At 43.1% G+C, this 26,635-nt stretch overlaps 1 protein-coding gene across 3 annotated transcripts in view; it reads right to left on the bottom strand.

The window, feature by feature from the left end:
- The window catches only part of AP3B1 (adaptor related protein complex 3 subunit beta 1), a 1,440,584-nt gene that overhangs the window by 256,969 nt on the left and 1,156,980 nt on the right, over window positions 1-26,635 (bottom strand). For all 3 annotated transcript variants that reach the window (XM_069223388.1, XM_069223395.1, XM_069223382.1), the window contains exon 24: window positions 25,396-25,480. In XM_069223388.1, coding sequence (XP_069079489.1) covers window positions 25,396-25,480 — 85 coding nt within the window. The remainder of the gene's footprint in view (window positions 1-25,395; window positions 25,481-26,635) is intronic.

Below are 26,635 nucleotides of genomic sequence, written 5' to 3'. Positions count from 1 at the left end.
GAGTGCCCTTAGTAAATCTGAAATTAGAAAGAATTATCAGACAAGATGTAGCAACTTCGGTGAAGTACAAGTTGCTTACCTTCAGTAACGAAATATCTGGTAAAGACAGTCTAGTTGCAGATTCCTTACCTTAGAAATCCTTACCTTAGAATTTCCCCCCAGGCGTCAGACTGGATCCTGAGATTTTTCTTCGAGCAATACCCTGGCGCGTCGGTAGGTGGTGTCGGTCGACTCCGCAGGTGTCGTAGTCGCCGTGATGACGTCGGGAGTAGAACAAAGACACCGCCTTCACGTAGTGACGTCAGTTTCTTTTAACGACTTTCCACACAAAAGCCCAGAGCCGCTAAGAACACTGAGATTGGTGCGCCAGAGCTAAGGACCTGAAGGGGAAACCCCTGACCCTAGAATTCAGTTCGCAAACGGGGAGGATGGGTGGGTGGTTAGAATCTGCAACTAGAATTTGTCTCTACCAGATATTTCGTTACCAAAGGTAAGTAACTTGTACATCTGACAGAGAATTCTAGTTGCAGATTCCTTACCTTCGAATAGATACCCAAGCAATGCCATCCTCGGAGGTGGCCTGTGAACCTAGATCATACTAGGAAGTCCTGCAGGACCGAGCGACCAAAGTAGCCGTCGCGACGGACCTGATTGTCCAGGCAGTAGTCTTTAGCAAACATGTGCAGGGACGCCCATGTAATTGCCTGGCAGATAGCCAGGACAGGAACTCCGCGTGCTAACGCAGTGTAAGCAGCAGTTGCTCTGGTGGAATGAGCATGCGAGCCCTCAAGGGGTTGCTTCTTGGCCAAAGCGTTGCAGAATATCGATACAAAGAAGTACCCATCGAGAGATGGTACGTTTTTGCACTGCCTTCCCTTTTTTCGCAGCCACAGACCCGACAAAAGAGTTGATCGTCTACCCGGAAATCTTTAGTACGATTAAGATAGAACGCCAAAGCTCTTTTTCGGTCCAGACGGTGGAGTCTCTCCTCATCATGAGAAGGATGTGGGGGTGCGTAGAAAGTAGGCAGGGTGATGCACTGGCCTACATGAAAAGGCGTAACCACCTTGGGAAGGCAGCTTTAGTGCGCAACACCACTTTGTCAGGGTGCACAGACAAGTATGGAGGTTTAGACGAAAGAGCTTGAAGCTCACTCACCCTGCGAGCAGAGGTGATGGCAAGAAGAAAGACAGTTTTGAAGGTGAGAAGCCATAAGGGACAATTGTGCATCGGCTCAAAGGGAGTATTCATTAATTAAGTAAGGACAAGATTGAGGTCCCACTGAGGCATGACAAATGGAGTGGGAGGAAATACATGGTTGAGGCCTTTTAGGAATCTACTGACAATAGGAGATTTTAAAAAAATGTGAGGGCTGATCAGGTAACCTAAGGAAGGCCGAAATGGCAGATAAATACCCTGCTTTAATGGTGCCCAAAGCAGATCCCTGCAGGGCCAAAGAAAGAATGAACAGATGAACCTCGGATAAAGGGGCAGAGAGGGGATCAACAGATTTGTTGGTGCACCATGCCACAAATGTATTCCAACGACAGGCGTATACAGTTTTGGTGGAAGGACACCTGGCTGCCAAGATAATATCGCAGACTTCGGGTGGAAGATCAAAAGTCGTCAATTGTCACCGCTCAATCTCCACGTATGAAGGCGGAGATTGGAAAGATTTGGGTGAAGAACCGTCCCCTGTTGGTGCCACAGAAGATCCGCCCGAAGAGGCAGTCTGAGTGGAGGATCGATTAACATGCTCAATAGCTCTGGGTACCAGACTCTTCGTGCCCAGTCCGGAGCCACCAAGATGACTTGGGCCCAGTCGTTCCTGATCTTCTTGAGAACTCTGGTCAGAAGTGGTATAGGCGTAAAGGAGGCCAGAGTTTCACTCGAGACGAAAAGCGTCTCCGAGCAGGTGCCGCCTTGGAAACTCCAACGCACAAAACAGCTGACATTGCGTGTTCTCTGCGGAGGCAAACAGATCTAACCAAGGCTCTCCCCACTGCTGAAAGCGACCCTGTACCACCTCTGGATGGAGAGGCCATTCGTGATCAGCTTTGCATCGACAGCTGAGTTTGTCCGCTCTAACGTTGAGAGAACCCGTCAGATTTTGAATCACCAGGGTAATGCCCTGATGTTCCAGCCGTGTCCAGAGGTGTAGTGCCTCCTGACAAAGGTTCAGGAACCTTCTCAGTCCTGTTTGTTGCAGTACCACATGGTGGTAGTATTGTCCGTGAACACCTACACTACTTTCCCTTTGAGAGAGGGAAGAAATGCTTTCAACGCAAGCCTGATCGTCCAGAGCTCCAGAAGATTGATATGGAGCCCAGACTCGACCAGAGACCTCTGATCTCCGCCTTCCCCATGTGGCCGCCCCAACCCAGAAGTGACCCATCTGTCACTATAGAGAGATCTGGTTGGGGAAGGGAGAGGGATCTGCTGTGGACCCAATGCAGATTCGAAAGCCACCACTGCAGGTCTTTTGCAGTCCCTCCAAGATCTGGAACATGTCGGAGAGATTCCCCTGATGCTGCGCCCACTGGAACTTCAAATCCCACTGTAGAGCCTGCATATGCCATCTGGCATGTGTTACTAGCAGAATGCAGGCAGCCATGAGGCCCAGCAGCCTCAGAGTCAGTCTCACCGAAACCCAAGACAGAGGCTAAAAGATCGGAATCATAGCCTGAATGTCTTGGACTCGTTTTTCGGGAGGATAAGCCCGAAACTGCACTGTGTCCAGAACAGCTCCGATGAAGGGGAGCGTCTGAGAGGGAGGTAGGTGTGACTTCGGCATGTTTATAGTGAACCCCAGTGTGTGCAGGAGGTTTGCCGTAGTCTGAAGGTGGGAGACGACTTTCTGGGGCGAGTCCGCCTTCAACAGCTAGTCGTCGAGGTAGGGGAAGACTGATACCCCTAACCTGCGCAGATGAGCTGCAACCACCGCCATCACTTTTGTGAACACCCGAGGGGCGCTGTTAAAGCAGAAGGAGAGCATGATAAACAAAGTGTTCGTGACCTGCCATGAATCGTGGGTAACGTCCGTCGGCAGGCAGGTTGGGGATGTGGAAATAAGCGCCCTGCAAGTCCAACGCTACCATCCAGTCTCCTGGGTCCAAGGCAGACAGAACCTGAGCCAGGGTGAGCATTTTGAATTTCTCCTTCTTGAGGAAGACTCTCCCCACAGGATTCTAGGCTGTTTAATACCCCATACCAGTATTAGCGCATACAACTTGAGCAAGGCAACAAAAAAAGACAGCCTGAGAGAATTGGGGTATTTTTATAAATAGGTATATTAATCTCAGATATCTTACATATGACAATCCTGTCTGCATTTCCAAGAGGCAGCCATATCGACCTATTTGTGCAGGCAATCTGTTCATCACTGGTCCATAGATGCTAGTAAGAACTATCTCTCTCAATCTATGGACCTTCACCCACAGGCACTGCACAGCCTCTGCTACCATCTAAATGGGTATTTCCGATATGACCTGTTACGTAGCTTCAGTCAACGAAAATATTTCTCCTTTACCACAACTGATGCAGATCCCAGGGTAAAATTCCCAGCTTACTATTTCATTGACAACAGAGTTGAGAATTACATGTCTCTTCATTAATGTAGCTCCAGAAAATCACAAGCTACATGCTCAATTGCCACACCAAACGGTAGTAGAGTGCGAGACATGTAACCTTTAATCATTACCCTTGCTGCTGGACTGGTGTACAGCATGAAGAACAGCTTAAAGAAAAAGCACTCAAACCCATCCTTTCAAGCACCACTCTGAAAACTGAGAAATATCCCTTTCAAGGAATTACATGCATCCTATTTGCTCAGAAACATAGATATGGTCTAAACTGATGCATTACAGTGAACAATGATTAGATTGTTGGATATCGCTCTTCCCAATACATATCTGGATTGGCCAGGCAACACCATCCATTTCAACACAAGTGCCAGCTGACTGGTCACTATGCATGCCAAAATCCTGCTGTCTAGGTAGAACAGCAGCATAGGAATTATCCGTATGAGTTTTCACAAGTGTAAACCTAACAGACGAACTGATGGTGGGAGTACGGCATGGTCCTATGACTCCTCAAACAACTTCAGAAGCTGCGGCCATAGGTCTTTCTTGTATACTGTTTTGTCACTAAGAGCTGGGAGCCTTCCCAGGGGTCAGCCCATCTTCGGCCACGTACTGCTTAGATAATTTTATGGGTGAGTTTAAAGCATGCCTATGTTCCCTCTTTAAACCAAGCTAGAGCCACATCTTCTAGCCTTGTAGGTTTGGAACTCACAGAAATGAGAGGGGCATTTAGGGACTCCTAATATGAGGCAAATATTTCTAGTATTTTGTCAGTGCAATGTGCAATGTTGCTACTACTATTCTTTGAGGTAGTTATATGTTACAACCAAGTCAGAGGTTTCAGTACAAAGACGAGAATGAGTGCAGGCCTTTCCCCTTCCTAAACTTCCTCACCAACGCATCCTTACACTAATTCTTAACTTCAGAACCAGTCGGTTCTTTAAATTCTACCAGAGTTTTGTTCATCTCAGTCAAGTTTGTGCTCTTGTGCCTTCAAGCCTTTGAGTTAGGTCTCCAGTGGATCTAGTCTACCTTGCACTGCTTTGAGTACCCAGGACTGCCCATCCCTCTGAGAAAAGCCTTGAATTACTCTCTTAAATTGGCCTGGCTGGGTGCCGACCCCTTGTTCATCTCAAAGAATTCTGCTATGGTGCCCTCAATCTCCTGTCTGAAAAGACAGTCTCCAAGGGAACATCAAGAGCACACGTACCATTCCGTGAGGAGGTAGAACCATCTCTTTTGTATGGATGAGTGATCAGACAGTGTGCAAGTCAAGTATTGTATTGTCTCCACCCATGGTAACATGGTCTAAGGCAGTAACCAAGAGTCTAGTCGTGTAGATGAACCATGAACGATAAGAGTAGTATGTGTTGGTCCAAACCCTAAGTGGTGCTTCTTCCAGACAGCCATCAGTTCCTACATGTTTGTATTATCTCTTCCAAAGCTCTAGGAGCTAAAATCATTTCATCCCTCTGTATGACATGATCTGTCTAGGGTGCAAATACTTAACAGACTGTCAAGGAAGCCTAGACCACCTAAACTTGGGCCCTATGTATTTATGTTTGTTTTTGTTATATTGCAACCTGTATGCAACATATATCCATATTCTGGGTCTTCTATCAGACGGGAGCACTTAAAATCAACAGTTTGTCACCCCCGAATTGTGATGCCCCTAGAGTATTAACTGAATAAAGTGAAGACTGTTTAGCCCTCCATTTGTGCACAATTTTATAGGTCTCTTGCAAAAGGACAATGTCAGTCCCCCATTTCTAACAATAAGCCATAATCTTTCTGACTTTCCTGGGATTATTAAGCTTGTGCATTCCTGGATATAAGGGAGAGCTTCTTGCAGCCCCACCACAAACAGCACCCTCAAATGGAAGGCGTCATTGTGGACTGGTGCACTCCTCTCTAGCAGTAGACAGGATACATGGGGCCATACCTCCATAGGGCACCTTCTCTATAGGCTTAACAGTCACCCTTGTTATGGCAGGGTTTTGGAGACTGTATTGAACATAGGACCCCCATATGCAATCAGCAGACCAAATTGTTCACACACCCAGCTGCATGGTACAGAATGATGAATATTCAGAGAAACACGATTTCCATGCATTATAATTTGTCTACTATATAGTTTTATCAGTATAACTGAATGTCTGTGCAAATTTAGTGGCCATTTCAATGGAAAATGTGCTGCCTGTAAATGACAACACACTACTGCACGATGCTTTAGTTATCTTAAAAAATCACCCTGCCTCGTGTCATTAAAAGTAGGTGGGTTGCGAAAGTTTGTTGTTCTAAAAAGAGGGTTGTGGTTCTAATAAGTCTAGAAACACCTGCTTTAGAGAAATTCAAATAGTAAAGGAACTTAAATACTTATGAAAGAAAGAAAACAATCCCTAGTGCTCCAGAAGCGCCAAGTAAACAGCCATGTTTATCAATGCCTCAAAGCATTCTTTTGTTCTAGAAGCATAAACATTACTTCTCAGAATTTTATGAAAACAAATACGAATGCAAGCTCAACAATCACCCAAAACAATTTGTTTGATTAGAAGAAAACATAAATAAGATTGATTGTTGCTTACTTTCCTGCTTAGAGTTCTCAAGGGATTTTGAGGGCCCCGCCAAGAGGAACATAGTTCTTTGCGACCGCTGAAGATGGGCAATGCAGCTGCTGCGCATCTATTTCATCAATAAAGTGTCTTTGATTCTGTAGTTACTGGGCTGGACACTGGTGACTTCTTAGTGAAAGGTCTGAGATGAAGTACTTTTCTAATTTGTAGAACTGTTTGTATAGCAATGAACTCATGGTTTTAAGATATGGATGTCTCAATAGAACATAATGAATTATGAATATGATAACTAGCAAGAAGTTATCATAGTTATCAAGACTTTAGATTGAAGAAGTACGTTTTATAAGGACTCACTGTTGTGAATGGTCTCAGTAGAAATACAACTGCATAGATTTTTACAAAGGATCACCTGCACTGCATCTAGTTTGTAAGTAATATTCATACATGAATCCACAGAAGTTCTAACATTCCCATTACCATCTAGATCACTGAGGCGGATTTAAGGATTAATACAAGAAAAAAGAGCTGGAGACTGCATGAGTTAATTCTGGCGTCCCAAAGGGCAATTGAGATACAGCTAGACTGAACAGAGGAGAATGAGAGGAAAAAGGTGGGGTGTGTGAATTACGTAGAAGGAATTTGGTTGTTCTAGTGCATGCAGTATGCAGATGAAACTGATAATACAGGAAAGTCAGAAAGGTAACACCATTAGAATACAGGCTTTAAAACTAAGCAGAGAGGTCAGAAGCGATAATGAGGCCTTCTGTCTTAGCCAGGCTGAAACTGAAGGAGGTATCAGCCAAGTAGGCCACTGCCTGTGAAAACTAACTGACCAAGGTGAAAGTTATCTGCTGCTATTGACTTCATTGAATGCAGATAGTATCGGAAGGATCATAGTAATGTGTTAGGACTGTTCTTCAAAAGGATGTTCCTGTTTCATCCTTTAGCACCAGCTTCGCTCTCGATAACTGAGCTGATCCCAGAAATATGTCATATGCTGCACAGTTTACATGTATTTCAGCTCACAATGTTAACATAGCCATAATTACAGGTTATAACTTTATAGATGCAGTTAGATATGGTCTTTGTGAGAGTTACTCTAGTTCTTGCTTCACAGTCTAGTTTGTCTAGGTTGTTTTCAAAGTTGCTCCTCCTAGCTTGAGCAATCTGCCTTATGCTGCAACACATACCATGTAACTCAGCCCACACTGTTAACACTGCATTAATTACTTTATTGATGCTGTTAGAATGTATTATGCAAGTTATTTTTGCTCTGGGTTCATTGTTGGCTTTTTCTAGGTTATTCTAAACATTGCTACTCCTAACTTAAGCATCGGTCAGTCTGTGAAAGGAGCACTTTCAGCAGCAAATTCAGCTTTGGTGAAGTTCCTTTAAAAACTCTTCAGTAGGTACCTTTAAAAACTCTTCAGTAAGTACTGCATTCCAACATACATACTGTTAAAAGATCAGGCTGCTAGTTAGTAAGTATACCCTGCTACAATTAGTTTAAATGTATACTATATTTCCAATGATATAGTGGCTGTTACATGATTTGATCCTGAACCCACAGACAGGAGTACACAGAGTCTTGGACACAACACTTATTTTCTCACACATCTTAACAGAAGAGAGAAACTGTTCATTACTCAAAGCGAGAGTAAAAATGGTCAAGTAGATCTTAAGAATAATGATTATTAAATACCTACAAAAGCAGAAAGTCCTTCCAGTAAATGGTGCTGAAATATACATACATGTGGCAAAGCACAGCTAAATGATATTGTTTGTGTATAAGACTTAAGAACACAGGGTACATGACATGCAACATGGATGTCTGAATCACCTCTTCATACTTGGTTCAACTTCATAATCCACCACTATGTCTGACAGTGTATGAAAGTAGACAAGGCTATCTTATAGAATAGAATATACAGAGTCAAGAATTATGTTCCTAAGAAAAATTAATGTTTCCTAGGTTATCTGGCTTCTAGCTGTGATTTATTTCACTATTCACACTGATCAAGACTGGGTACCAATTTAGATAGTTCTCCTCCTTGTTGTTTACTTTCTCTCATATAGCTAGGTAAGACTGGAGACACAGAGGGAAAAGACAGAGCAATGGCATAGGGAGATGAAAATAAATAAAGAGACATGATCACTAATGTTATTGGTAAAATAAACCATTAGGCACCATTTAACATTCATAGCCACCAAATCACTGATCTACTAATGAAGGGTGGCATAGGGTATCACATTTATGCAGACGATATACAGATAAAATTTCCTCTGAAGAAATGATGTAGACAACTCTAGGAAGATGAATCTTGTCATGCAGGTCGTGCATAGATGGATGCAGGATAGTCATCAGGATCTTAATACAGGCAAGACAGTAAAAATTTGAATGGCTCTAAGTAAACAATAGACACAATGGAACCAGACTATTGGTGAATATGTACGGTGGCAATCATGATCAAACTCTAGGATTTGTACTAGATGAACAAGTAAATCTAGAATAACACACACTAATCTACTGACAAGTAAGTATGGATATCATCTTTATATTTTGGTAAAAGTGGGTCAATTTTTATAGGAAAGAGTGAGTGATGATAATAATTGGTTCACTATTAGACTAATTTCAGGATGGGGGTTAAGAAAATTATGAGAATGTTGCAATAGATTCAACATCATGCAACTAAGGTAGTAGAGAATATTGGTTATCAGGAACACCTCTCTCCAATGTGGAACTGGCCAAGAATCGAGGACAGTGTAAAATAGAGTACGCTAACTACGGTGCATAAAACACTGCATGAAGATGAGCTTCATCTCTGGAAAGATGTCTGGAGGGGCAGACTGATGGAGTACATTGCGAGTAGAATGTGCAAGGGAGGCTGTAAGAGGTTGTTAGTTATTTCTAGGCCCACCAAAGTATACTCAGTGGGAAATTGTTGCATGCAGTATGAGAAAGACTCTGCAGCAATCTACTACATGAAAGATTAGGGTTTTTCCTTTTATGACATGGTTTAACACCTTCTTGTTGATATAGATCAGCTCAGGAGTATATGTTCAAGGCCTGTATATTTGAATTGTAAGGGGTGAGTACCACCATATGCCCCTCAAATGACAGATGTTAGCCCAGAGTGTTTTAATCCTCCAATGTTTTCTAATCCTCCTTTCCCATCATAATTTAAAATACATTTTCTGTACCGAAAACATCACTGGAGGGGAAACGTGAAGAGCCTCTGTAGAGCGCTCTTTAAATACTCATATTTAACATATTGCGTTTCATAATACACCTTGTGGCTCCCCGTTTCCTAAAAACCCTTTACGAAGAAATTACTAAACATCCCTTAAAGTGGCCTTCAAGCCCGTTCGTGTTTTTGTCAAATGTACAGTGTGACTGAACCACTTATACAAATCTACTGCTAACCTTTAAGAACAAATGATGTCATTAGTATAAAAGGTTTTGTTTTGGATGGCGGGGATTAGGATAACGCCCGCCAGTCAATGAGGCCCTTGATCAAATACAAAACCATACATTTGCCCCCACCCTCAAAAAAGACTGAATAGCCCTACTGTAGAACTAGACATGATCTCAAACAAGCAGCTGACAGTGGCATGTTAGTTGAATATTAGCAACAAACCTAAATGACCATGCGGAGGATGGAATTGCACTTACCTAGAGTACTGCATCTTAGAAAGTGTGGCAGGAGAAGAGTAATGACAATAATTAAAAATTATGGCATCATGACACAATTATCACCAATCAATAATTTCACAGGCCTTCACTCCTCAAATGTAAACCACTGTCACCTCTGTGCCAAATTTAACAGTTGGTCCAGAAAAATCAGCTTAGACAGTTAAGATTTAAGATCTGGTGTGAACTGTTAGAGATAGTGAGCTTTATGTTAAAACAACAGAGTAAAGTTCAATTATGTTTCATTTCATGCACTGTAAAATCATTCTGGGCAACAATCATCCTGAAATAATTATAATACTGATTCACCCTCAAGGATGAAGGATGTAAAGCTGAGAAAAGAAAACATGATCTTCTAAGATGATTAGACAACACTATTCTTCTAGATCCTGCACCTATCATGTATGTTTCTTTGCAATAATTAAAGATCTTTGGCTAATTCGGGATAGCTGTGTAAGTTAGGTTTTCCAAATTCTATTTTTTATACAGTGCAACCAGAAATCTGTTCCTAATTCAGAACAATGCCCATTTCCACTGACTTTAAACAGATACATGCGTCTTCCAAATTCACAAACCTGAAACACCACCATCTGTATTCCCTTAAATGCCAGAAACTGAGCAGTACTCAGTTTCAATTATTGTGCATTTATGGTTACATTCTCCTGACCAACGTTTCAAAAGAGTTAACTGCTATTTGCACATTAGCCTATTTTGTCTGACTATTTAAATTTAAACTTCCTAGTAAAGAATTCCGTAGCCACAATCAACCCATATTCTTTCCTTGTTATCACTTTCTGCTCATTATTATGAAGAACAGGTGATCCCTTTTCTTTACATGCTCTCTTACGTCTACCTACCGCTGTTGCATGTTTCAACGCTGCCCCTATTGTTACTAGTCAGATGGAAAGATGAAACGCCGCTCTGCAGATCTGACCTCCAGACTCTACACCACATGTTATCACTCTCCCTGTAGTGGTGAGATCGTTGAATGAGATACAGAGCCGAAGAGCCGAAGTAAGTACTATTCCTCCTTTATTAAGAACGCCAGTACAGTAAAGGGAACAGGTCTGTACAGCTGTGCGTCCTGGCTCAACTGACTCCAAGAGAATTCCAACGTCGTGGACATTGGAACTCCCTCGCGTCACTAGCCATACATTCCATCAAGGAATGTGCTTACACACACAACACATCTCCTTTCCTTATCTTAAAATAAATAACTAAATGATAAACAAAATAAAGAACAAGAACAAAACAATTCAAAGCTAAAATATAAAGATGAAGAAGTTCCCTGAAATATAGAGATGAAGGTTTACCCTTCAAGTATATGTCCTAACACATAACTCTTCAGCCAACCCGGACGTGTCACCTTCCTCTTCTCCACACGCATAGCATCTTCCACATCAACCTCAGAATCGCTACCTTCACACGTTACACAACTTCCACCTTCATCATAGTCGGAACCATGTTGGAACGCGGGCAAAAGGCAATCACCCTCTATGGAAATCCTAACATCTTGTAACTCATCTTCTAACCAATCAGATCTTCCTTTCTCAATCTTAAGACCAACAGCTTCCCGCACAATATGCTCCTTATTGTTAATCAAGGCAATGCGTTTGAGATTCCAAACCTTTCCATCACTCAATCTAACAGCATTATGCAACACTTCCATCACTTGTTCTGGTTCAAAATATTGGCTTTCATTCTTCTTAACTCTATAAGGTTTCTTAACCCGTACCCAATCACCCACAGCAATCTTAACAGGTTTCACATGATGAGATTGGTCATAGTACGACTTGTTTTTTTTTGGCGATTTGTCCAAGTTATCCCTCACCGATTCCACAGACCAATGCTCCACACCCACATCACACAACCACGCAGGATTATGCTTACCCCTGGGTTTCCTACCTCTCATAATGACGAAAGGACTCAATCCAGTAGTTAGATTTTCAGTAATTCTGTACGCCCACAATGCTTTGAATACAGCCGTGTGCCAATCGCATTTACTCATAGAGCTTTGAATAACATTTTTAATGACCCTATTAAATCTCTCCACAGTACCATTGCCACTGGGATTCTACAAAGACGAAGTTTTGTGTTTAATTCCTACTCTTTCAAAATACATTCTAGCAGCATCTGAAACAAATTGCACACCGTTATCACTTAACAACTTCGCTGGAATACCTTCAGATAAAAATACCTTATCCATAAACTCTAGCACATTCGCAGTGTCCGCTCTTTCTATTATACCGATTTCAGGCCATTTAGAAAATAGATCGATAAGAACAATTACATAATCTTGTTCATCCCCTACAGGACCAAACAAATCCACAGCAACACACTCCCAAGGTTGTTTAGGCAAGATAACTTGTTCCATGGGTGGTCTCAAGGTACACAAGCTTTTGTCCGCTGATGAACACACTTTACAGGATCTTACAAACCTTTCCACTGCTTTGTCCATTCCCGGCCACCAAAATAAATCCTTAACAACTGATTTGGTACGAACAATGCCAAAATGGCCTTCATGACACAAATTCAAAACAACATCCCTCATACCACACGGTGGAATAATTTTACTCCCCCTCAAGATGACACTTCCTTCTATGGATAGTTCATGTCTAACCCCCCAAAAGTGCTTATTCTGCTCTGTAAGTTGGTCCTTCCTATGCCAACCTTCCAAAATGAACTTCCATACCATTTTCAAATCAGGATCCTTATCCATCTCATTACCCCAAGATTCCTTATCAAGAGAAGAACTACCAGCATCATGTATTAGAGCAATGCTATAATCCTCCCAAGGATCATCCACACAACTTTCCAACGGGCCTGGCAACCTTGATAAACAATCTGCCATCAAATTGTTTCTCCCATGAACGTACACAATGCGGGATATGAAATCTTTCATACGCATGGACAATCTAAAAATTCTCGCAGAAGCCAAAACACTACCTTCTGATGCAAGTAGCTTAATCAAAGGTTTGTGATCACATTGAATAGTGATGTTCTTACCCCAAATAAATGTACGAAAGTGTTCCAAAGCCCAAGCACATGCTAAAGCCTCCTTTTCGATAACGGAGTACTTCTCCTCAGACGGTGATAATGATCTGGAAGCAAACAATATTATTCTCTCCCTTCCATCTATATCTTTCTGAGATAAAACTGCACCTAATCCCTTATTGCTAGCATCAGTAGTTATCACGGTATCCAGTTCAGGGTCAAAACTTTCTACATTCGCAACTTTGCTCAAATATTCTTTAATATTTTCAAATTCCTGCTCACATACATCACTCCAAATAAAATGAGCATTCTTTTTAAGAAGTCTCAAATTATAAACCTTTTCAGCAAAATTCGGGACGAATTTTGCACAAAATTCTGCCATCCCTAAAAATGATCTTACTTCCTCCTTAGTAGTGGGGGTCGCTGCACTAACAATGGCGCTAACCAACGACCACTCCATCACCACTGATTTCATGCCCCAAATACTCCACGCTTCTCCTGGCAAACTTGCACTTGCTCAATTCTACCGTCAAACCCTTACTCTCCAACACCCCCAAAACATGTTTCAATCTCTCATCATGCACCTTCTGTTCACATCCAAATACCAAAATATCATCTTGGAAACACATCACTCCTAAAGATTTTCCAAATAGCTTATACATTTGTCTTTGAAAAACTGCAGCTGCAGATACTAATCCAAAAGGCATCCTTTTGTACTGGAAACATCCAAAAGGCGTGATGAAAGCTGTCAGTTTTCTTGATTCAGTTCTCAAAGGAATCTGATGATAAGCAGCAGATAAGTCAATTGTAGAGAACCAACTAGCATCTTTTAGATTGGAAACCATTTCAGTGATCTTTGGTAAGGGAAAGCGATCAATCACAATATTTTCATTCAAATATCTCAGATCGACGCATAAGCGGATCCTCCCATTGCTGCGTCGAGAAATAACCATTGGAGAAATCCATTCTGCATTTTCTATCGGTTCAATAACATCCATACGTACCAACTTCTCCAACTCTTTCGAAACTACATCCCTTATCATCAATGGTACCGATCTCACTTTATGAATTTTTGGTATGGCATTCTTCTTCAATACTATTTCATGTTCAAAACCTACCAATTTTCCTAACAGCGTATCAAAGACTTTAGGAAATCTTCTTTCCATTTCCATAGCTAAAGAAAACCCATCACCAACTATTAACACTTTTTCTCTGCTGTTAGGATCCAGGATCATCTGAAGTTTTCCTTGATCTTTCCATCCAAGGACTGATGGCCCCCTTTTTGATACATACAATTTTCCTCTAGTACACCTATTTTTAAAAGAGAATGAGAGCCATCTGAAACCTAGGAGATCAACTTTGTCCCCAGTATAGCTCTCTGGCCGGACATCTGGTTGCGACAATTGTTTTCCGAATTTATTCACGAATGTTGTATTCCACACCTCTTCATTCACAATGGTGAAGGGTGAGCCAGAATCGGCATACATAGTAATTGGAATTCCACCAATTTGCATATCACACATTGGTTTCCCTTTGGTCTCTGCATCAGTTATATTCAGGATAAAGTTCCCATCCTCAGTAACGTCTCTAGATTCCGAGGAATATTCTTCGTTCTCAGTTCCCATGTGAACATCACTTTCCAATATACACTCAACTATTTTCTTTTTACTCCTGCAGACCTTCGCAAAGTGGCCCACAATAGCACATTTGCTGCATTTCAATTTCAAAGCCGGGCACGACTTAGCGTATGCCAGGTGCTCTTTACTGTCACACCTATAACACCTCTTCTCATTGTCATTACTCTGTGATGTTTTCTGTTCCTTCAGTGTTCTACGATTAGTAATTTTGAAAATGTTGTCAACACTCCTCTCTGTTGATTTTAATTCTGAAACACACCTTCCAGAAATTTCTGCCTTCCTTGCAATGGCCAATATCTCCTCCAGCGGGGAATCACCACTGATCCATAACCTTTCTTGAATAGATTGATTGTTGCCATGCATAACTACTTGATCCCGTATCAGATCATCATGTATAGGACCAAACTTACAATCAAGGGCCAATTTTTTTAAGTCTGCCACATAGTCATCCACAGACTCCCCCCTCTCTTGTTTCCTTTGGAAAAACTTATAACGAGTAATTCCAACACAAACTTTCAGTGCAAAATATCTATCAAGATCTTGCATTGCAACATTAAAAACACAAGTGTCACCACTTAAAGAGCCCTTCTGCATCTTGTTGTACGTTTTCAAACCAATGGGCCCCAATGAATGTAGCAAGAGTCTCTTCTTCTGTTCTGCAGGCATTTTGTTCTCAAGATCAATGGCTCCTATATAGTTCAAAAAATAGTCCTTCCATTCAGTCCATTTAACTGGAGGAGCATTCCCTGCAGCCCAAAATGCTTGTGGTGGAATAATAGTAAAATTAGGCTGTGCAGACTGTGCCATGACACCCACACCTTAATGCACCGTTTAGTAATTGGCACAAAGAGAAAGAAAAAAAAAGAAAAAAAATTCTAAGACCTGTTCCCTTTTTTTATTTAAAACTCGTTACTTCTTCTCCCTTTTTTTTTTCCTTCCTTCTTCTTCTTATTTTTTTTTTTTTTTTAATACACTAATTTCCAAACAGCAGCGTGCTGAACAATGTGCAGAGCGTCTCTGGTTGCTTAGGAGACGCTCCGCTAGTAGACCGTGCCGTAGCGCATGCGTTGTTTCCGTTCCTACGGAAACGCGCTAATGCCTTAGGAGACGCGAGGGAACGCGTCTCCGTTTCCCTGGTTACGACGTGTGCACGTTGAACGACGCACTAAAGCTTAGGAGACGCAAGAAGAATGCATCACCGTTTCCCTGGTGATGACGCGTGCGCATTGAACGGCTCGCGGGCCTCAACGAAATCCGCTCGCGCGTCTCGTCGCTTACAAGTCAGGAAATGTCCAATTTCAATAAAAATTATAAAAATCAAAACCTGTTTGAAGATGGTGTCGACGAAGGCCAAGGTAATGAAGAGGGGAGACACGCATACGCTGAGATCTTGCCTGGACGCTGGTCAAGTCGCGCTTCAACCACTCTCGTCGCCAAATTGTAGTGGTGAGATCGTTGAATGAGATACAGAGCCGAAGAGCTGAAGTACGTACTATTCCTCCTTTATTAAGAACGCCAGTACAGTAAAGGGAACAGGTCTGTACAGCTGTGCGTCCTGGCTCAACTGACTCCAAGAGAATTCCAACGTCGTGGACATTGGAACTCCCTCGCGTCACTAGCCATACATTCCATCAAGGAATGTGCTTACACACACAACACTCCCTCAACACTTAGGACCACTGTCCTCTATGGGCGGATGGCAGTAATGGGGAGAAAAATGGCGTTGCCTACCCAGGATAGGGGAAGGAGGAGGAGGAACGCACACAGCAGCAGCTTGACATGGGGCTACCTAATGCTCATTGTGTGCTCTAACTTGTTACTGTTATGTTTTTTAGGTCCTGGGGTTCAGGTACGGATGTGCTGAGCGAACTCTTGCTCGCCCTCGAGGCACAAGCCAGTCATATGACGCCAGGTTTGTGGGCAAGGCTTTTTTTCCTCATATCGAAGGAAATGTTTCTTGGGGCGTTTAATACGATGGCCCAGAGAGGGGTTATAATCTCAGCAGCATTAAAATGTAAAGGGGCAGTACTAGCAAGTACAGTTAAAACTTGAGCTGGTGGCAACCAGGTGGAGCTAGTCTGAGTCCGTGCTCCACCCACCTTACAACTCAGATGCTGGAAGTACGGGTCGGGAGATGAGCCCAGTAGCTACTTCTGGGAATCGTCAACTCGAGGAGTACAATGCACGTGTGACATGCTAAGCTGCAGAGAGCCGTCTCTCCCAGAGTTGCTTTTCGGTGCTAGAGTATTCCAAACAGCCAGCAGGGACAGCAGATTTGACTGGCGCTGGAGCACCCCACAAATTCACTGCAACTGTGTTCTCCGATTGCCATAATTTATGTCAAAGTTTTTTTTCTGCTTTTTTTTTTTTATACTAATTGTTTCAGTGTTTTTTAATCATGCTTTAGGGAAATCTATGTAATAAGCCCAAACTGAACTACCTTTTGCGTTTTAATTCAACTTTATCCCTTCATTTCAGTGCTGGAATTTACTTTCAGTCTTGTCGTTTATGAGCCAATCTCAGTTTGTCAAGCTGGTTTGTGAATGTATAGGAAGCTGGCTCTCTATATGGTGCGCTAAAAAGAAGTACACCATGCAGGGAGTTCAGTGGATCCCCAACTGGTTGACAGAGGCAAAAGTAGATAACACTAACGCTCCCTTTTGTGGTAGTGTGGGCGAGCAATTAGGCTTATCAGAGGGCAGTGCAAAGCATTTGTTGTACTCACAGAGTCAATAAATGAGGCACACACTCAAATAATAAATCTGAGACCAATTTAGAAACATAACACTTCCTTTTCTATATGTTTTGAAACCAAGAACTTTGTAAAAGAGTAAGTACTGCGTACGTTATTATTTCTTACAAGTAAATAAAGAGTTCAAACCTGTGAGTCTTTACACACAATGCAATTCTTTGGAAGGAAAAGGTCAATAATGCATAAAGCTTTTGGGTTTAGAGATGAAGGGGTCCAAAGTACTACCAGCAGTTCCTTAAGAGCACCCCGTATTCCACCAGGAGCATGGTGCTGGTGAGTCTGGAGCTGGGCGCTACAGAGAAGGGTGAGGGGCACCTGGAAACAGGCTGCAACGGGGGACTTGGGGACAAGTCAAAGAGCTCCCAAACAGGGGCTTAGGTCGCAAGGAGTCTTAGAGCAAGTGGGTAGAGCCGGTTCTTCAGGCCCCGGCCGGGCGGCTTGGTGCAGAGTGGATAGGGCAGCTGGGATCTGTACTCAAAGATGCTCCTCGCAGTTAGTGGTCACCAGATGGCAGGGGCAAAATCAAGACTGCTGAGTCACTCACAAAGTGGGTTTCAGTGGTGCTGATGTCCGTCGACGGCTGCTTGGTCCTGATGCAGTGAAAATTTGGAATGGACCTTCACAGTTGGTGTTTGGTGCAGGGTGTCCGGTACCCCGGGTTTTTGGTGCTGCACGGCTACGGTGGGTCTTACTATCATCACACTTAGTGCGGGTACAGTCCTTGTCCTCCAGTGCATGGGTACCTACTCCGGGTAATTTGCAGCATTTGTAGGGGCTATGGAACAGCAAGGCGGTGGACCAGACTCTGCTTTTCGGTTCCTGTGGACTGCAGGGAAGTAGCTCCTCTACTTCATGGGAGACATCAGTGGTTTTGAAGTGCTGGCAGGCTACCTGAGGATTTGGTAGCTCACGGGACGAGTCACTCTGTTACAATTGTTAAGAGAGGTTCAGCTAGGCAGCTTTTGCGCCAAAATGTCCACAGCTCTTCTGCTTTTCTCCCCAGACAGTGGATCATCTTACTGCTTCTTCTCTTGGTCTATCGAATCGGAGTTCTTGAGATCAGGGGTGCGACCTAAATACTCAATTTAGGGGCGTTATGGGGAGTGCCAGGTAGGGGCCAATGAGTTGCCTTCCTATGGGGTGACTATAACCTCTATATTACCACTTCCGTTGGGAAGTGGGCATAACCCTGACCGTAGCATGCTAATTCTGTCCAAAACAAGATGAAGGAATTTGAAAAGTGGTGTCCAGACCAGCTGGTCCACCTTAGGGGTGGGACTGGCATGATGTGGGCACACCTCCTAATCTTACTAACTTTCCCATCTGTCTTGCTGCCAAATAGTGGGGTCAGGAGAGAGAGGAGGGGGGGGGGTAGAAATCTAGCTAGAGTGGCTGTACTGGTTTAGACCAGTCAGTTAACACACTAGCAGTCAGGTAGGCTTTCAGGGGGCATCTCTAAGGTGCCCTCTGAGTGCATATATTAATACATCCATCACTGGATTTAGTGATGGTTTATTAATACGAGATATCCGATACCAAATATCCCTAGTTTCAGTGGACCCAGCATGTAGCTGGGGAACTCATAATGACCAATGTTGAGCACATGTACTTAAAATGACTCCCCTGTCCCCTTACTATGTCTAAGAATCGCCAAAGACATAGTAGGGACAGACATAGTAGGGGCATATCTGCTCATACAGATATGTCCTCACATATGATATAATACATCCGGCCTTTGGGCTGCAGGCCTTCTGTAGGGGGGACTCACAAATAAGACATGCAGTGGTAGGGGACCTGACACAAAGGGATATACGACAGGTTGTGTTTTCACTTTTATCCGCACCAAGACATGCAGCATGCAATGGCATCACTGTGTGCATTTGGTGCGAGGTCCCTTAGGGTGGCACAATTCATGCTGCAGCCCTTAGGGATATTCTTAAGTATCCCAGGCCCAAGGTATCAGGGGTACCACTTACTAGGGACTTATAGATGGTGCTAAAGATGGCGCCGACTGGGAGAAACAACTGCATAATTTAGGGAAAAAGATCTGGCACTGGGGACTTGGTTAGCAGGAACACAATGCACTTTCAGTCAAAATCATGTCAGATACCGGGCAAAACGTGGGGGGTAACCATATCAAAAAGGGTGTTGTCCTACAGGATGTTAAGAAGGTCTCTGAGTGCAAGACTTGTGCAGCAAGGCAGATTCATTTTACTGATGTGACATGCTAGTTTGACCTCTGAGCTTTAAAGGTATTTTCCTGGGTAAGCATCTTGGCCTATTCTCTGTCAGCATTATTACCAAAAAAGAGTTAGTCCTCAAAGTAACAGTTGTCAGTTCACCTTCAAACCCCCTGTACTCAAACCATTTCACTCTATCTAACAGAGGTGATATATTCTTGCTTCCTTTTCTGCATTCAACTATTCGCCAGCAAAATACATTTTCGAAATTCCTTTGCTTCCAGATAATGGAAGTCTATTGGAGAAATGTCTTCTTTCGGGGTCAGATTACAAACAGGAGCTGGTCACTCTGTTTGATTAAACAACTGGATAGCACAGCTGAGGTTGGCCCAGCAACATCTACAGTTCTGAATCCTAATGCAGGACACCCAACTGCCACTCTTGATATTTCAGGTATTACTCAGTTATCATTCTGGTTATGTTCGCCATGGTGGTCTCTGAGGAATGTTAGTATTTTGAAGTGATTCAATCCTTATCCACTTGTTGGATGATGGTCTCTTTCCATCAAGATAAAAGTGAAATACTGCCCTGTGTTATTCAAAGCTAAAATCTGGTGCACAGGTGAACCAAGGTTTCAAGTGTCATCAAAGACTGGATGTATAAGGCTCATTTTTATGCCACTACTAAAAAATAACATGCAACAAGATCTGGCTCAGTTTCAAAACCAGCAGTATGGCGATATTTTAGGAACGTTTGAAAGAAGGCACTGCAAGTAAGTCTTCAGTATTTCCCTGAACCTCATGTAATTCTATTTGTTCTAAGTGACACCAGGTCTTTTGTTTTTCAGTGACAGAGACGATGGTCTAAAAAGCAGCACACCAAACATTTTCCAGGCTAAATTCTGATACGAATGTAGCAGCTTGAGGTTTGTCATTGAGCTCACATTGCTTAAAATCATTAAAATGAATAAACCTCCAGTGTCCGAGGCAAAGCTATTTGCAGTGACGTTAGTCATACTCTGATGTTTGGTAATATTGATCTGTCATGTTTGTCTAATAGGAAAATAATAAACAATTACTTGGCAATATGGAAGAAGGCAATCAGTTTTCACAGAGCGCTATTACAGCAGACCTCCCAAAACACAAAGGTGACGATCTGCATAGAATCAATGTGTTATGCTACACTGCTTGTATTCATCATGGCTGAGTACACCCAGCAATAAATATTGTAACAGCAGTGCACTGTTCATATTCCAATAAACCCAGCAGGATATTAGGAGATACTGAGCTTCTGTTCATTTTAGGACCTCTTAAAGTAATCTTCATACTTTTACTACTTTTCGTTGAACCTCTCCGGATATTAAGTTATTTTAGACCAGTATTATTATACACATAAATAGACATTAGCCTCTGTGTTATCCTTAAACTAACTACAGTTTGCTCAAATGTCAATGTGTTAGTACATATTACTCACTTAAAGAAAAGATAATCTACTTGGACACGTCCAATATGAATAACATTTGTTGATGGTCATATGTACATGTTGAAAAGGAACATGAAGACTGAGGAAACATGAGAATGATTTAAAGGCACATCCTGTAGACAAAAACAGTGATACACATACAAGGATGGCTCTGCTGTAACCTATGCCGAACAGTTAGTGATCAGTATAGCAAGAGCAAACGCAATGCAAGGTAAACTATTCTAAACACGATATGCTAATTAACCTCAAAAAATGAATAGCTGATGTCCAGGAAGGAGTTACAGATTGTAAGATTAAATCCAATGCTACACTACTGTGCCTCATTGTGCTTTTTACTCTAAATAGATGCACAATTACTTGATGGTAATACCTCCCAATGCCTTCACCAGAACTGGCAAGTTTGAACTCAACCGCTGATTACTAAGAGCCTTTAGATAAGCACGTTTCTGGCTGAGTAATGTAACTAAAGCACCTTTCAGCTCTATAAGCACCGAACCTTCAGAAAAAGATGCTCCGATGACTTCAGTCATTAATACATGTTTCAATTTGCTGAGCCACAGTTATTCAGAGTTGTGTTTGTCAGGCAAGAATTGCATTCCAGGCACACAGAACCTATTTTACAATGTGTATCTATTGTCGCAAAAAAAAACGAGTAAAGCAAAACTGTACGAAAAAATTCTGGTATGGTCTGAATACAGCAAAATCAAAATAAATCCATGGTGTTTTCAATTGCATAATTATTTCTGAGGTACAATTTGGTGAAGAGCGGTGAACTATGCAGGACCCAGCCTTCATATGTTTTAAGAGTTCCAATTCCCACATTTCAGCATATACTTTATAATGCGGCCACCTAACAATGTGCAAACTCGCAAAACCTCAAATCAGATTACTTAGACACAGATTCAAAGAACAGGCTTGGACTTAAACCGATATTCCTTGTTCATAGCACCCACAGTCCAAGCAACACAAGAATCTCCAGCAACAAATAGCCCTTTTGCTACTGGATGCCTCTGGTTCCATTGGCACTTTAATAGCCTAAATGTTAATCTCTTAACAATGGACTGTGGAAATGGAGGACTTTTTTACGCCTCACCTATGTAGGAAGCTGGCCTGGTGTGTGGTGGGTACCTAAATAACCTTATACCAGGTCCCCTGGTGTAGTGTAGGCAGTGTCTAGAAGCTAGGTTCTCTAGAGGTAGCTGGGGATGAGCAGCCAAAACTTATCTAGGAGACATGCAAAGCTCATGCAATACCACTGTAGGCACACAGCACTTACACACATGAAAAAAAACACTCAATTGTACAAAAATAAAGGTACTTTAATTTAGTGACACAATTACCAAATAGTACTAAAGAGGCAACCCTCCAATAGGATAGATAGATACGCTAGATATGTACACTAGTAAACAGAAATAGGCATAAATAGCAATAGAAAACAGTGCAAATAGCAATAGACAATAGTGACCCTGGTGGGAGTCCAAACCATATACTAAATAAAAGGAATGCGAATGCAGGACCCCCACCTAGGTTTCTGGGATGTGTAGAGGGGAGCTGGCGGAACTAGGAAACCCAAAAGGTAATACCACAGTGCCCCCCAGCGACCAGGAAGAAAGGAGCAAGTTACTGGATTTTCCCCAAGTCACCCAAAAGGACGAAAAAGAAGATAATGCAACACCCAGACAAGACTGCAAGAAACCAGCAGTGGATACCTGAAAAGGAAGACCTGTGGAAGAAACGGACCAAGACCAGAAGTTACAGGAGTGTCCGGTGGTGGCAGGAGCCACTACCCATCCGTCTGTGGTTGCAGGAGTTGATCAACGGTGGGACGAAGACGCTCAGCAATGCAGCCCTGGAGTTGGTGAAGAGTTCCTGGAGGATGCAGTTGATGTCCCACGCCAGATGGAAGATTGCAGTCGGTTAGTGGCATGGAAAAGCCACCAACAAGCCTTGGCAAAGGCAGAAGTTGAGATGAAGCAAAAGTGGAGCTGCTGGGGACCAGCAAGGTCCAGGAGGACTCAACCCATGGAAGGAGTCCTGAGGGGACCCTCAGCAAGGCAGAGAGTCCACAGAAGAAAAGACAGCCCCCACAGGAGACCCACTTGAAGAGGAACCAGGAGTCACAGAGGAGCCCACGCAGCACAACTGAAGAAGGGTCCCACGCCGCAGGAGAAGAACGTAGAGGACTGTGCATCGCAGGGAAGAGTGCTGGGGCAACACAGAGCCTGAAGATCTCTTGGAGGAGATGTTAACAAGCCTTGGTAGCTGCAAGAGACGAGGTGAATGGGGGTACAGTCCTGTGTGGGAAGGTAAGGGCTTACCTCCACCAAAGCTGGACAGCTGGCAGAGAGGACAAAGGGGACCCCTCCAGACCACCACCCGTAATGCAGGATCCACGCAGCTTAGGATGAGAGGAGATCCATGCAGCCAGTCGTCATTGCAGTTGGTGCCTGCGGATGCAGGGGAGTGACTCCTTCACAGCAAGGGAGATTCCTTCTTCCTTCTCATGCAGACTGAAGACTTGCTGCCTTCAGAGGATGCACAGCCATGGAAATGTTGCAGAAGCTGGAAGGAGCCGTGGAAACAATGTTGCAAGCAGAGTCTTTGTCATGGATGCAGATTGTCGGTTCCTGGAGGGTCCAGTGGCTACAAGTTGAAGTAGAGGTTGCAGAGGAGTCCAGCAGGAATCTTGCAAACCGAATCTGAGGACCCACCCAAGAGGAATACCCTAAATAGCCCTGAAATGGGGATTGGTCACCTAGCCAGGTGACTACCTATCAGGAGGGGGGGGGTCTGATGTCACCTGCCTGACCTGGCCACTCAGTTGCTCCCAGAGTCCTCTGCCCACCTTGGATTCAAGATGGCATAATCAATGGACTCTCTGGAGGAGCTCTGGGCACCACCCCTAGAGTGGTGATGGACAGGGGAGTGGTCACTCTCCTTTCTATTGTCCAGTTTTGTGCCAGACCAGGGACTGGAGGTCCCTGAACCGGTGCAGACTGGTTTATGCAAGGAGGGCACCAAATGTGCCCTTCAAAGTATACCAGTAGCTTGGGGAGGCTACCCCTCCCAAGTCATGTAACACCTATTTCTAAAGGGAGATGGTGTTACTCCCCTCACCCAGAGGAAATCCTTTGTTCTGCCTTCCTGGGCTTGAGGTGAACAAGCAGCAGGAGGGCAGAAACTTGTCTGAAAGGTGGAAGCAGATTTGGCTGCCTCAAAAACCCCAGAAAGCTGGAAGGAGCAATCCTGGGGGTCCTCTAAGGAGCCCCCAGAGTGCATGGAATCATACTTCCAATACTGGCAACAGTATTGGGGTATATTTCCAACATGCTTGATACCAAACATGCCTAGGTTCGGAGTTAGCAATATGTAGCTGGAATAAGTAGTAACCTATGAGCAGTGCACATGTAAAATGGCATCCCGGCACTCACAAAGTCCATGGAAATAGAGCTGGAGTTCGTGGGGACACCTCTGCTCATGCAGGGATGCCGTCACACACAGGTACTTGCACCCTGCCCGATGGGCTAAGAGGGCCTACTTTAGGGGTGACGTAAATGACCTGGTGCAGTGACCTGTAGTGAAAAGTGTGCATGCACCCATTCACGCAGGCTGCTATGGCAGGCCGGCAGGTACTCTTTGCAAGAGCTCCTCATGGCTGGCCTAATACATGCTGCAGTCCACAGGGAACCCCTGGTGCCTCAATGCCCTGGGTACCATATACTAGTGATTTACAAGGGGACACCAGTATACCAAATGTGGGGTGTGTGTGTGGTCCAAGCAACCACATTTAAAGGGAGAGAAGCACAGTCACTGAGGTCCAGGTTAGCAGGATCCCAGTGAACACAGTCAAACACACTAACAACAGGCAAAAGGTGGAGGTAACCGTGCCAGAAAGAGGCTACTTTCTTTCAATCTACATACAGCTTTAGCTGTCTAGCGAGAGCTTGCATAATCACACACCCACATAACACACTACAAATACATACACATATATACAAATAATGAAAGGGGGTTTTGACAGGCTCTCTCAGCCAATATCAATGGTGGTTCAGCTAGCTTTACATATTGGCTTAAACGCTTGTCCATCAACATTGGTATCAGCCCATTGCTTTTCTCAGATGGGAGCACCTTTAAAAAGTAGTCCATACACATTGCATTCATTCCTTATTTAATTATTTTTTTAACTAGAAGGTCTACAATCTCTCTAGATGTTTCCCCTCGCAAATCACTCCGCTTGCCTGGTGTTTTCCAGGGCTTTCCCACCTGTCCTGTTCCATTTTCTTAAAGGCTGTATTATGATTATATATTATGAGGTCTGGAAGTGGCACAGCCACCGGGCAGCTCATTTCATTTTTCCATATTCAGGGTACTTTATTTTTCATTTTTAGATGGCTGTTCCAAAATGGCCATTGGCTTTTTAAAGGTATTTAGAATACTAAAAAGGTGTGATGTATTGGCACACTTAAAGAAGAAAAATACAAAGAATATTACGTAAAGGAACTTACCATAACTGAAAATTGGCAGTTTGAGTGGAATCACAGAAGTCAATACCAATTGAGACAGTAGTGGACATTTCAGGCTCAAGAGATTCTAAGGGATTCAGTAAAGAGACACCATAACTAAACTACAATGCAACAAAAGCTTAAGCAACCTTACATTTAGGAGAATAAAGCAGAATGCTATATACCTAAACACATGAACACCTAACACAAAATATTCTGTTCACAGTTGATGTAGTACTATCATTATATTTTTGTAGCTTTGCTATCATCTTAAAGATGCCAATGCAGCATCCTACAATACTTGGAAAATCCAGAGCGTAAAAGCAACAAGCATTTGCAATGTAATGTGTCTTGCATTTGGTCGACTTAAAGCTATTAGCGTGGTAAAGTCCTAACCGGACTTTACTTGACACATAAATTGAAAATGAAAAGTAAAACAGTTTCACACAAGTGAGTCGATTTAAGGCATGACAGCATGAGCATGATGCACGAAGGAGAGACGGAAAAGTAAACAGAAGTTCGATTGCAGTCAAACCTATCGGCAGTTATGCAATTATCCATGAAACAGGGTCGATGTCATGCAAAGCGCTCGACTACTGCCCAGCGAGATCGCACTGCATAGGAAATGAAAAGAAAAAGTAGTCCAGAAGCCTTGCAGAAAACATTGAGACTCGTATGTTTCCAATAGTTGGTCGGTGCACTCAAGGAGGGCTAAACACCAGAAAAGGTATAACATATGCATGCCTTTCACTAATGAAATCAAGTGAATTTTAAAAGGCAAGCCCACGAACCAACTCATCTGATGGGCATGTGGTGGGCGTGGTTAAAAACCCACAGAGAGATTACAGCACGCTAGAGCGATTGGCCCTAAAAACAAACTATGAAGTAGGTATGATCAGAATGTTTAACAATTTCTCTGGTAAATAATTTATCTTCCTGTGGATTCCTCATCTTTCAAGTATCTCAAGGTGTCAGACTGGAGTTTTCTATTTATTTATTTAGGTACATTTATTTTATATGCCATTTATTTAATCTAGCGGGGTTTCAGGCAGCAGTACAAGATGGATTTACTTGAGGCAGGCAAGTGGAGTTCAATAAGAACTTCTGTTTCTTTGACAGATTTAAAAACAGCACACGATGTGTTGTTGATAACATTCATAACATTCGGGAGAACAGTCGGTGTAAGCTGTGACAACCAACAAACAAATTACTTACCTTTGGTAATGCCTTATCAGGGAAAGAC

The sequence above is a fragment of the Pleurodeles waltl genome, chromosome 1_1 (assembly GCF_031143425.1).
Source record: "Pleurodeles waltl isolate 20211129_DDA chromosome 1_1, aPleWal1.hap1.20221129, whole genome shotgun sequence".
Classification (NCBI taxonomy): Eukaryota; Metazoa; Chordata; class Amphibia; order Caudata; family Salamandridae; genus Pleurodeles; species Pleurodeles waltl.
The sequence above is the reverse complement of the archived record's forward strand: the minus strand, read 5'-3'. Positions and strand labels throughout refer to the sequence as shown.